At 47.3% G+C, this 13,146-nt stretch overlaps 1 protein-coding gene across 3 annotated transcripts in view; it reads right to left on the reverse strand.

The window, feature by feature from the left end:
* Positions 1-481: 481 nt before the first annotated feature.
* Positions 482-13,146, reverse strand: part of VPS8 (VPS8 subunit of CORVET complex) — a 95,727-nt gene continuing 83,062 nt past the window's right edge. For all 3 annotated transcript variants that reach the window (XM_064457151.1, XM_064457152.1, XM_064457153.1), the window contains 2 exons: positions 1,982-2,062; positions 482-1,271 (listed from right to left, as the gene is read on the reverse strand). In XM_064457151.1, the coding sequence (XP_064313221.1) occupies positions 1,122-1,271; positions 1,982-2,062 (231 nt within the window). In that variant the 3' untranslated portion in view covers positions 482-1,121. The remainder of the gene's footprint in view (positions 1,272-1,981; positions 2,063-13,146) is intronic.

Consider the following 13,146-nt stretch of genomic DNA (forward strand, 5'->3'; position numbering starts at 1 on the left):
GGGTATGGTACCCCAAAACACCCAAGTCCTAGTGACAAAATAAACAGGGAAGAGACAAGATGATGATAACCAGACCAGTAACACATTGTTAAGGCAGGATCTGGAGTGTGTTTCACAAGCCAGAGGCAACAGTATAGAAACACCACTGCTATGAGGTTGCAGCTGTGTAAGCAGAGTGATAAAGGTGCCTCTGGGAAAGGACACTGCCCACTTTGGTATTGCAAAACCATGGGTTGAGCTTAGTGACAAAGCTCTCTGACCATCAGTGCCCATCATGCTGATCCTCTCCCCCTTGCAGCCCCCAAGGGCCTGCAGCACCATTTTATACACACACACACGCTCCCCCTGCTCCAACATAGGTACAACAAGGCGAGAGGGGAGGTTTGTGCTTCACCTGCCACTTTGGTGGCAATTGTACTAAGAAAAGAGCAGCCAGCAGCCCTCCTACCCACTCCCCATGTGCACAGCTCACACAGGGAAGTTCAGCCAAGGGCCTTTTTAATGGAAGTTTGTAGGAACACACCGTGCATGGGTTAGTTTGCTCACAGATGTATTATTTTCTTTATTCTTCAGCCTTTTGCAGGTTTACCTGTTCTGTGCCCTCAAGCCCCACAGCAGCTGCCATGAGACAGCGGGCCAGGCCTTGGCAAAGTGACTGCTTTTACTAGTACTGCAACTGAAACTCAGGTATGGTACCTATCCACAAAAACAACACGGCACCGTGCAATGCAGGCTCTGGGCACAGGACGGGTCACACTCCTCCAGCAGAGTGGAGCTGACTTGGTTATTTGGCAAAGCTACCACTGCTGCCGTGTGCCTCCAGGACAGCGCAGGTAGCCTGGTGCTGCGTGGTGCTTTGGCACGCTTGGTTTTGCTCCCAGAGTTCACAGCTTCCAACCCAGCTGCCCCATGACTGCCTCAGTTTATTAAGAGGTGGCAGAAGAGCTGGGAAATCACCCATTGCTACAAACCCACCAGCGCCCAGCAAGACTCAACACAGAGGATTCCGGGAAAGGCAGCAGAGCAGGGGGAAAGTCCAGAGTCGTGATGGAAAGTCTTCCTGGCACCAAGACCTGAAACCAGCTATGGCCTTGCCACAGCCGGGGCTGGAGGCAGGAGCGCTAGTCTTCAGCCAGCGGAGGGGGGACCAGGTGGAGCTGGAAGTTCTCGTTCTGGAAGACACTGCTGGTGGCCAGGTCACTGTGGGAAATGCTGAGGAGCCCATGTTTTTCACCACCATGGCCACGAGACAGTTCCGTCAGGAGAGCGAGCTGCAAGACAAAACCCAGACAGAGTGCCTAGGAGCACTCATGCAAGGTGCAGAAAGACAAAGCGCTCGTGGAAGGCTCAACATTTTCCTGCAGCAATTAAAAAAAACTTAACACATGTAAAGAAAAGGGTATATATGGTATGTAGTGACCCTACAGAGCTCAGTGCAGGACAACAGTCCCGGACTAAACAACTTTCCAGGTGTCTTTAGGTTGTTTTAAAGTTACATAATTGAAAAACAATCCCAGAAAGAGCTAAAAGTGTCAACAACTGCAGCCAAAACAGGCAGGAGGCAGAAAGAAAAATGCAAGGGACAGAGGGAACTGCACTCTCCATGGGACAACACAGGGGGCAAGAGGAGAGCGCCTTCTGTGTTATTGCAGGAGCCATGCAGTGTCTGGACGGTAGGTTATTTGCAAATCTAAAAAGAATGTGAGAGACCTCACACCGTGGGACACTCTTCAGGCCCAGCCCCAAAGCCAGAGGCATTTCCGTGGTTTCACTGCCAGCAAATTCCCGGCCTTTGTCAGAGGCAGCGTGGCTGCCTTGTGATGTCAAACAGCCAGCTCTGCGCACAGTAAATTGCCAGCACTAAAGGAAACGCAACAAGAGAAAAGCCAAAGCCCACACTGGCAGTGCTAGTATCTGGCTTGACAACATGTAAAATATCCTTCCACAATTTAAAACCAAAAGGAAAGCAGGTGGTACGTACTCTGGAGGTTCCTCGGTTGAGTCGGCAGAGTTGGTCAAAAGCCTGGATTTGCTGAGGATCCAAGACAGACTCTGAACTTGTCTGATAAAGAGAGTGAGAAGGTTATAGGAACAACACACAACAAGATGTCAAGTTCATATACACAGAAATTCATCCCTGCTCCTGTCCTTGGGCCTAGAGCAGCTGGCCCACAGCGTGTTCAGGGGGGGCTTTTTTAGCCATCCTTCCTCTGGCTTGAAGCCACTGTGTGCACCTGCATTTTGGAAGAAAAATAGAAAAACCATATTGTTGCACAAAAGACAGATACCCTTACATTCACAATGTTTCATTGCTAGGGTCTGTAGCTGATGGCAGACAGACTAACCATACTAAGTTACTCCCCCACAGCCAGCTGGGAAGAGAAGTAATGGCTCCCTGCAGACAAGCAGCCTCCCCCGGGCTCTTCCCCAGGCAGCAGCTGCTCCCCCTAGTCCTTTCTCATTGTCTCCTGATAGTCTCCCCCAGCCCCACTCAGCCTCCCTCCTGGGCCCTGACACAGCGCTGACTGCAGCATGCTGTGATCGGGCACAGATTGTGTGTGGCTGTTACGGGGAATGACAACTGCGCCAATGGCTATTATCTACTAATGTATCTCTCCTAAGGTCCATTTTTGCTCCAGTAGGATGTTACAGACTAAAAGCTAGGGAATGAGGGTGAAAAGTGTGCGTGTGGGAAGAAGGTGACTCACACATCAGTGGCAGCCACATCCCCTGAGAAACCAGACACAAGAGACATCGTGGTACCGCCCAGCAGTGTCAGCATTTGTGGGGTAGGAGCAGCTGGGTACAAGGGTGTCACCCCAGCAGTGCTAGAGCAGTTAGAGTTGCAGGTGAGGACAAACAGAATTGCAAATAGAAGGACCACAGCCTGCAACAAGAGCATTAATGCAAGGAGGGCTGCATGCATACTCAAACCGCTTTAAAAGGCATCATTTACATATCCCAGGGAGAGATGACAGAGCATCACACATTCTTGTCAGTTTGTTCCATTTTATCGCATCACAATGTTTCTATTTTGAAAGTTTCTGCTCATATTCCAAAGTAAATGCATCATCAAGAAACTACAACAGGAGCTAGGGAGAACAGCCTTCCTCATGAGCAGCACTCTGGCATCTGTTGTCTCTGGGGATCTATTTTTAAGGCAACATTCAATGTTCATTCTCAAATATTTTCTCCAAAATACATTTCCCAAGGGCTATTAACCCAAAATGCTACAGTCCTACCAGTGGGTGCTGACTGAAGTTGCATTTACTTTAAACTCTCCCTGGCAATGGATCAAGCCCAACATGAAGAACTAGTATTGCCGCCTTCAAGGAGTGCAATCGACTGGAACTAAGGCTGAACTCCTGGCTCCATGAAGGCAGAGGGGGCTTCACTGTTCCTCTGGAGCCAGGCTGATTTGCCAGGAGTCAGGACTCCTCCTGGTCAGGCACAAGTGTGCTCCTCTCTGCACTTACAGACTCCAAACAGCAGCGAGGCCCTTCTCCCAGGGCAGGCATTCTCCTTTGGGGCTGCAGCACCCAGCTTGCTTTGTATTTCTCATGCTTTATGGTGTGTTTAAAGAGCATGCTCAAAAGCACTGTGGAGACGGCTCCCAGTCCTATTTGTGGAAATAAGCACATGCTACAGTGACATGGTGCTGTGCGGGGCACAGCATGCTGGCTCCCAAGCTTCTCTGGAAGAGCTTGCCATCAGCTCTTCACAACAGCCAGCAAGACTCAGTAAACACCCTAGAAAGCACACTCCAATAATTATCCTAAGGCTGCAATTATCCTAAGCCTGTAGTACACTGCCATCCAGGTTTAAGGTACAGCTTGTGGCAGCTGCTGCATGGGTGGGCTGCAGTCTGCATTACAGCTCTGCCTCATGGCCCTGGTGAAGCGCCCTATGCCCTGGTCAGAGCTAAGGGCCCCTTGGACAAGGCTCCTTCTGAGCAGCCCTGCCCAAAGTGGATGATGAGCCGCGGTCTGCAGTGGGTAAGGTCTGGGGCAAGAGGGAGCAACATTTTGCCAGAGATCACACTGTCTTAGTCTTTGACTCAACCTTTAATCACTACGCAAGGAAAAAGGGAAACCCCACCGGCAACTGCGATGAAAATCAGCTAAAGTGAGCTGCCTTGAGAGAAAGTTACTGTGGACAAGACCCAGAGCACAAACACTGTGGGAAGATCGGAACACCACCACGCAGAGCACCAGTGCTGGCACCAGCCTTGGCTTCCCTAGGCAATGCAATGCTCCCTCCCAGCAGCAGCCCACCCACCCTGCACTGGCAGGGTCTTCTGCTCCACCTGAGTGCCACGTGCCCAGACCTCTTGATCTGGAATGATTTCTCCAGACCCTTGAGTTTGTCTCCCACAGCACCTTTACCTGCCCCTCTCTTCTGGTAGCTCCTCCATCACATGCTCAGCTCTGAGCAAAGCACAGCCAGGGCAGAATATGGCCACCCACCCCTTCATCCTGTGAATGTCCCAGAGATGGCTCAGAGCTGGCAAGTCCAGGAGTGCTCTGGGGGAAGATGCACTGAACCCACCACAGGTTTCTTGAAGCCTGAGTCATTCCGTTACTCTCCTGAAGCCACGTGCCTCTTGCTTTTGAGACATTCCTTGGTCTGAGAAGAGAGCAATGTCCTGAGTGCAGATCACTTATGCTGGAGACATGTGCTCAAACTTGCTTCTTTCCCCTCCAAGATATTCTTTATGTTGTAAACAACTATTTGCTAATCACCAATCAAGGAGCCAAATGTCCACATGCCCTGCACGTATGGCACAGGCTTTGAACCAGAGAGCCTGTGATAATAAGGGTCACGTACCTGCAGCTGGTAGGTTGTACAGGCACTTCCAAGGGACATGCAGGTAATTCTCACTTGGAAAACAAGAACAAAAAAAGCAAGGAAAAACTGCCCTCCACAGCTGCTGTGACCACAGGCATTCAGGGACAAGGAAAATGCAATATAATTGCCTCCCTTTTCTGCTATCTCTCTGCCTCACATATGTAACTATCAATCAGTCTGTTCTCTAGGCTGATGAGCTGAAATATTGCAGGCAATTCTTTCTGTTGTCATGGAAACAACTGCTGTCAGGCCTTTTCCTTTTTTAACTGTGTCACTAAAGGCATGTTTCCATTCAAGAGCTACAGGGAGGCTCTTGGAGTCCAGCATCAGCACTCAGGCATTAGTGGAATCCACTCAGCTCACTTGCTCACCCCACAACACAGCTTCTGCCTCCAGTGCTCCTGCAGGGCCAGCCAGCTTATTGTTGTCTAGATCAGTACGAAGCCATTCAGCACCTCCAAGCCATTTCCAGCCAAATCCTTACACCCCTTTGGAAAGGCCTCAGACTAGACGCAGAACCCGAGACACAATTTATCCCCTTGAGAATCTGGGCCAGCGAGGAAAAGAAAGGTTCCTTTTTGTTTTACAGTTCTCATAGATCCCACCACCATAATGCTAATCTCTGTTGCACGTTTTGCTTGCACATACTCCACACACACCCCCCGGTAGTCACCGCACAGCCCTCCTAAGCCTGCAATTATCTTTAACAGCTACAAAATCCACCATCAGCTAGTGCTTAAGCAAAGCAGATCATACAGCAGTTGTAAGCAGGGGCACCATTAATAGTTATGCCAAGAGATCCACTTAAGTGCTGCCTCTCAGGGCCACACCTTGCCCAAAAGATACCGCTACATCAATTAGAACATCAGAGCACCACATTACCCCAGGGGGCTGCTCCACAACACAGGGCAGATACAGGCCGAAGTCCTGGGGAAGGTTTTGGGATTCCTAGGAATGAAAGCAACACCCGCCTACCTCATTTACAGAGCCAAATCCACAGGCACTGGACACCAAGTCCACCTCAGCCATTCCCCCCCTGCAGCTGGACACTTACCTCGCCATGACTCAAGCAGCCTTACAAAAAGGTACCCAAATACAGGTTTTTTTAATGAGACCTGAGCCAATTAATGTAAAACTAGGTAAATCTACTTTTCCATAGGATAAGGACCTGCTATTTTCATGGTACTCCCACCAGCCTGAAACGGTCAACCAAAAAGAGAGCAAGGCAGGCAGCAGCTCTGACCCAAAGTCACTAGAATGACACTAACATTACAAAATTGTCAATGAGCTTCAGAAAACCTCAGGGCATCCCTCACAGAACAAAAGCATACCGCTGCAGGCCTCTGCGGAGCTACTGCATTGTAATGCACCACTGCTATGGGACAGACACGGACTGGCTGATCACTGTGGAGGTAGGAACAGAGTCTTGTAAGACACTCTGGGAAATGCGGCAAGTGGGCAAACCTTTGCTGGGAGGAAGACCCAGAGCCACTGTAGCTGCACTATAGCAGCAGAAGGTGCTGCTTCAAGACCAGCCTCCAGAGTGTTTCACCACTTTACCTCTGCTAGCGCACACAGGAGCAAAACTCCTGGCAGCAGGCCAGGCCCTGCCTGCTGCTCTGTGGCTCCAGCGGCGGGGGGTACCACTGGGGCAGGCAAACCGGGACCTGCTGTGTGCAAGTCAGTGCAACAGAAGCACTGACTCACCAAAGCCCATTGCAGAGCAGCCTTCCCTCAGCACTGCTCCAGCAGGAGCAAATCTGTCACACAGGTCTGCGCTATGACTCTGTCCTCTGATCTCTTCAGGAGCAGAATGGAAAAGGCAGATGTCTCTTATTTCCAGTTGAACTTAGCTGAACTTAAGGAGCAAACCTCCCACTCAAGGCAAGGGAGAAGACAGCCTTATCTGTGCTCTAACAGACTCACTGCTGCTGCAATGTGAGATACTGCAGTGACTGAGGAGAGAGGAAGAAGAACTGTCTGTATTAAATATCTAGAAACATACTGGCATAACTCCATTCTCCCTCCACTAGCTGGTCTGTTTAGCAGCTCGTGCTTAGACCAGGCACTGTTGGAATATTCCCGTGGACTCCGCTGGTTCCTTCAGCTGAAGGAGCAATAACACTGTTCAGGATTAGATAAAGGCAGAAACCACATATCCTCACTGGACACTATGGCCTGGCAGATGAGGTATTTATAATGTATCAGGCTTCAAGGGAAGCAAGACAGCACATGGATTAAACATTACATAAAAATGATGCACAACAGGCCTGTGCTCAGGCCAATCTCAGTTCGGTGCCTGAACCCAAGAGGACAGAAGCATCATGCATGAAAGCAAATAATTCATTTTTGAAACATGAGCTAAGAAGCTGCTAAATGGCACCCCACAAGAGCCAAGCACAGAAGACTCAAGAGGTGCAGTGTACCTCAATGACTGGAGTTTTTTGGACAGAGAAAGGGAAGATAATGACATGCAGAAGAACGAAAAGGTCCTACTTGGTGTAAGACGGATTAGTGACCCCTCCTGCCAGAGGCTTATTGACAGCATGACCCCAAGCCTTACAGAAAACCCAAGCAAACACCTGTGCTATCTGTCCCCTTCGTAGCTCCTGACACCCCTGCAGCAATCTCTTACTGCTGTTAAGGGGGAAGCTTATAATGTGCTTAACAACAACTCTGGTCCTGGGAGCTCAGCTGCAGCTGCCCAAGCCTATCCATGCTCAATTCACATATAAACCAACAAAACACAATGTTTTCATTGTGCAACATGACAGTAAAAGGAATGGGGAGGGAGGCGGAACATGGAAACTGCAGCTTTCCATTTAAGAGATTTACAAGAGGCAGATGTTCATCTGCCACCTGCATTTTGAAAGCTGCCCTCCACAACAGCCAGTGATGCCCTTGGCTACAGCACCATTGAACCCACCTCAATTCCCTCTCATGCCCTCCCATCTGGGGCCTACAAACTGAACCAGAACTTCAGCTTCTATTTCCTTTGCTCCCCTCCTTCAGAGGAACAGCAGAAGAAAGGAGTTACCTGAACTCTTCTTAACACTTTGGCGTTTTGGTTATTTCTCAACTTGGAATGAGTACAAACCAGGGAGGGGAGCAGTAGTCACCCCCTCCAGCGGCAGCAAGCACAGCTCCACAGGAAGAGGTTACGGGCAGCGCAGTGCACTGACTCCCCAGCCTGCGCTGGGTCTGGAAAAGCAGCCTCTTCTAGCAGATGGAAAGTCACACGCTTTCTTCCCTGTCTGTGCTCTAAGGCAGATCTGTGAAGACAGACTGAAAGCTCGCAATTTCACAGTGAAGACGTATGTAACGAGCTGTGCCGGTTCCTTGGAGAACAGATACATGACTGTCAAGCACTGTGCTAAACTACACATAACTACTGGCAACAGAGACTGATGCAGTTTGTGAGAATATCAACAGGTTGTAACAGCTCAGCTTCTGTCACCGTATTTAAATAAGTCTGTTGTACAGATACTCCTAGATACGAAATGTTTTATTAAAAGGGAGGAAATTTTCATCAAACCGTAAGTTTATTTGAAATTGAGACGTAAAGTAAAGCAACGATTACCCACTGAAATTTTGCCATTTTTTTCTGTTAACTAGGACGCAACCCTTCCCTGGCTGATCCTAGGAGTGCAGACTAGTCTCACTGGTCTTCGCTTTCGGAAGCCTGTAAGTCAGCTGTCCCTGCTTTGCATTAGCCTCTCACAGGTCCTAGAGTGCAAGACTTTGGTTCATAGGCAGTAAGAGGAAACTTCTGCCAGGCTACAGATTGCTATATATGATGGTTGGTGGAAACAATTACAGTTCAGTCTGATTTTCTCAAAGAAAAACCCAACAGAATAAACTGACCTATGAAAAGTCAAAGAAAACAGTCAATTTTGATTGAAAAGCTGCTGAAGGATAATTATGCTTTTGAAATTAGTGGTTTTAAATTTGTGTTTTATTTTCAGTTTTAGCTTTGGTGACAGTCCTCCTCCAGTTGCTAGTTTAGACTCCCACAGCGGGTTTTATTCTAGCTAAATCACTTTTGTTTCCAATATATTACATGAAATCTTAAAACATGGATGTTCTGCTGATGAGAAGCCGGTGTACAAAGTGTCCCCACTTCCTTCCTCACATGGATTCCCTATGCATTGTTGAAGTAGTTAAGGAATCTACCACCAAAATCAACTCTAAAACTAAAGGACTAGGCATTTTCTCAGTTAATAAGTATGTGGGAATATTCTCTACAGAGGAGAATGCACAATCTTGTCACTGCATAAAATGCTAATTATCTGCTGCTTGTCTTTTGGGGAAAAAAAAAGATCACACCTGGATATTTTCAAAGTTTTAAAGCCCTTGGAAAATGTTGATATTGCTGGGAATCAAGCTAATAATTGATAGTTACCATTACACTGAAAATGGTAAAACTGGCTCTGTCTGCCGATTGGCAGAGGTCACTTGTCTAGCTTGTTTAGCTCTAAAATAAGTATCGGTGAAAAAAAAAAAAGGTCCTAAATCTTCATTCTTACCCAATAGAAAGCACACAGATGTGCTGCAGAGGGACGTTTCGCATCTCAGTTAAATGATACAGTACGGTACCAACACCTCAGAGGTGTAAGTCAGTCAAAAAGCCCCAAGTTGGATGTAAGGCTGTGTTGCAAAGAGGGATGCTGGTGGCAGGCTGCAGAACATAGCTCAAAGGTAGAGTCTGACAGACTGGATTAACTATGGATCATGTTCACTGTCCATCCTGGTGTGACTTGACAGGATTAAACTCCTGAATAAAACATGTTTGCCATCTGGGCAGCTCTAACAATGGTGCCCTTAGAACTCACGCATTCTCAAACACAGAACAACCAGAGTGTGTCAGCTTAGGGGTTCATGGCATTTTCTGCAAAGCTTATGGCACAAGAGCCAAGACTCTGTTCCTCTCCCTGATCCCTAGTATGCAGGATAGGCAGAATAAATGGAAGACCCAAAACAAGCTCACTGTAACAAGTTTTGGAGATCAATAACTAAGATATCATGATGATTTCAGTTACATATCTAGTCAGAAGCCCATCGACTGTGCTTTCATCTAATATGCTTCAATTAACTTCAAACACCACAATGCAAAAAAGTATTGCAAGGATTAAAAACCACCGCAAACACACAAGCTTTCATATCTTTTAACACTCATTTATGGTATAATATAAGGTAAGGAGGATAGGAAGGATGATCCGTTTAGACACAGAAGACAGCAAGGTTTTGGGGTAATAAAAAAAGCACAAGCTTTTAGTAGCAAAACCAGAGGAAAAGCCCCTTTGCCCTTCTCTGGCTGTTCCCCTTCACTGGGGCAGAATGTCTCCAGCCGTCATCACAGCAAGGCTCCGTTTAAATAAGTGCTATCAACAGATTCAGTGCTGGCTTGTGGCGTCTCTCCACCTCCCCCAACCTCAAGGTGATTGCTACAGAAGCCATGCATGCAAAGCAGGGACAGAGAAAACACTGTCTGTTGGGCTGTCGTTTCACATATAAATCTCAACAACATTGCAAAAATTCAAACTGACAGTCTTTGTTTCAACAGAGCAGAATTGGTACTATGAAATGCACTCCAGATGCTCAGTGGCATTTCTCAGTATGAATCTACTCCTAATTCAAGGCTTACTAAGAAAATAAATACCTAAACTGAAGATTTCACTATGGGGGAAAAAAAACATATTAGATTTTGCCAAGAGATGGACTAAGCTTTCAGGGTTTTCAAAGTGTTCACAGAGAAATACCCTCCCCACAGATCTATATGCAAAATGTCCCAAAAGCTTCAGAGCTGGCTCTCTGGGGTCTAGGGAAGGCAGGGCTGGAAGGACAACTGCGTTAGCATAACCTCCCTCTGGGATTTCCTGTTCATTGTTTGCAGAAACACCAGCTGTGGAAGCAAGAGCAACTTGACCAACAGTCCTCTGGGTCTGCCTGGTGTCAGCAGAGTTGAGAGGGAATGAAGAGAAGCCCTTCACCAGAGAACTGCAGCACCAAAAGGCTAAACAAATCTGGTGACAAACAAATAAATCCCTTCTGCGCCGGGGGTGGCACCAGAGACCAGTGGCCACTGCTATCTTGGACCCAGGCTGAGAAGGACCCTTGGGAAAACGTGAATACGGCTCAGGGTAGGAGCAAGCACTGCAAGTCTCCCCTTTCCTTCAGTCCCTTTGCTTGCCCGCATCTCCTCTCTCCAGCATTGAGCATCATTCACCAGGCTACTGGAGAAAATGCACCTTCCAAACAGACCTCAATTCTGCACAGACCAGTGTCATGCCAAAACAAGCATGGGAAGCTTAGCTGTTTACATGCTTAATTCTCTGCTTAAATTTGCCTGGGGCTGTATAAGACCAAACCCTGCCACACTGGTGTGCGCCTGCCTGCCTCCAGCAAGCACTTCTGTGCTCCAGGTAACCCTCCTCACCCTTCTGCTTTCGGCTCCAGTGAAGCCAGCCAATACACACATCCACCTCCTCCACTTCGCATTCCCAGCACTTCCCGGAAGAAAAACCCTGTTCTGTAACTCAGGCTACTGCCTAGTCAGATGAATCGTTACCTCGCAGGGTTAATTAACACTACTGAGCAGCAATTGTTAAGCAAACAAACTTCCTGGAGAAGCTGGAGATTTTAGTGTCTTTTGCCAAGTCTAAATATATTCAGCTTTTTAAAGATTTGACTGTGCAACAGTTTAATCACATGCAAGTACAACAGTTAAATATTATAATTTAAATATATGAGGAACATCATAAACTCAGAGGGGATTTGGGACATCAGGAGGAGGAGGTGGGGGGGCCTGAAGCAGTGCTCAGCTCTGATGAGCCAGAGCCAAGCTCTGCTGGGCCGGCTGTGCGCAGAGCAGGAAGCAATGGGGTTCTCTGCCAAGAGCACATAACAGACAGCAGGGAAGCATCCAACACTCTCAGACGGTCTGGTGTGGACATGTTCTAGCTAGCGCTAGATGATCCGTGCTGTAACCTCTTTTCTTCCCCATCCAGTCTCTCCACGTCTCCCTTTAAGCCCTGAGTCCCAGCCAGCCCCTAACTTTTACAGATGGATCAGTTAAATAAAGGGAAGCATCTTCTCCCTGCCCCAATTCTGACATCTGTCATCATCTGAAGCACTTTCCGCTTCATTCTGCTATGGGGTATGTTCAGGCTGGTATCAAAGGGGAGACACAGGGGTTCTCTGACTGACTAGCCCATGAGAAACCCAGTGATAACCAAGTTATAAGGCACTGGTATAAAATGTCAGGCGCTTTAATGATGAATGTAGTTTTAGTACTTAATTTTGCTTTTAAAGTTAACCTGGTCTGTCACACCCATTTGCACACATTCCTTTGGAGCAGAAATGTAGAGGGTAAAATATGGGGCTGCTGAATCTGCCTAACTTTAGAGCCAGTATCCATATTTCGCTGTAGCAGGACGGTACACAAAACGACAATCAGTTATAAGCAGACTGTTTGGACCACAGTCAATTTACAATCCCCTGGGAAAGCTTTTCTTTCTGTCACTGTGTAAGAAACTAACACAATTTGACTGCAAAGACTGCATTGTGCTCCATACATTCCTCAGAGATTACTTTTCCCCGAAGCCTCCCTTCAAGCAGGAAGCTTCTTTTTTTTGTTAATACAGAAGCTGATGGAAGTTGAGTAATGCTGTTAGCTATCTTTTGATCGGAATTGATTTGGCAGAAATTGAAATAATCTGCTAGAAGAAAACTAAAGTACTACTACTATAAAAACATACTCCAAGATTGAATTACTTTGGTTTCAGAAGTAGAATAACATTGCTCTGCGTGCATGTGTGGAGTGACAAATGCTCAGAGTACCCTTGAGGCATGTAGGAACAAACCCTCATCAGTGACCGCCTTTGCTGGAACATGGGGCAGTGGAGTTCAGCTCCCCACGGCGCAATATCCCTAAAAAGGCATCCCAACAAGCTACCTGCCATTTTTACTTAAAAACCAGAGTACCATGCCATGGAAAAGACAACTGCATGTATATTGAGACTGGACTTCTGTTTGAATTAGGGATGGTGAAACTTCTTACACACATATACTAACAATAAATACAAACTCATCATCTGTTCTCTCTCACCCAAATCCAGCTGCATCGGTCTTGTTTACATGCAAGTCTCTTAAAACATTGTGCAAGCACTTAGCGAGTACCAATTCCAGATCTTTTACCCAGAGCCAGGTTATCTTTGAGGAAGGTAGAACAGAGGCTCCACAATCCAGCCACAAGAACATGCCAGCTTTTAACACAAGTTTTATATAAAACACACCTAA

This window comes from Phalacrocorax carbo, chromosome 7 (genome assembly GCF_963921805.1).
Source record: "Phalacrocorax carbo chromosome 7, bPhaCar2.1, whole genome shotgun sequence".
Lineage (NCBI taxonomy): Eukaryota > Metazoa > Chordata > Aves > Suliformes > Phalacrocoracidae > Phalacrocorax > Phalacrocorax carbo.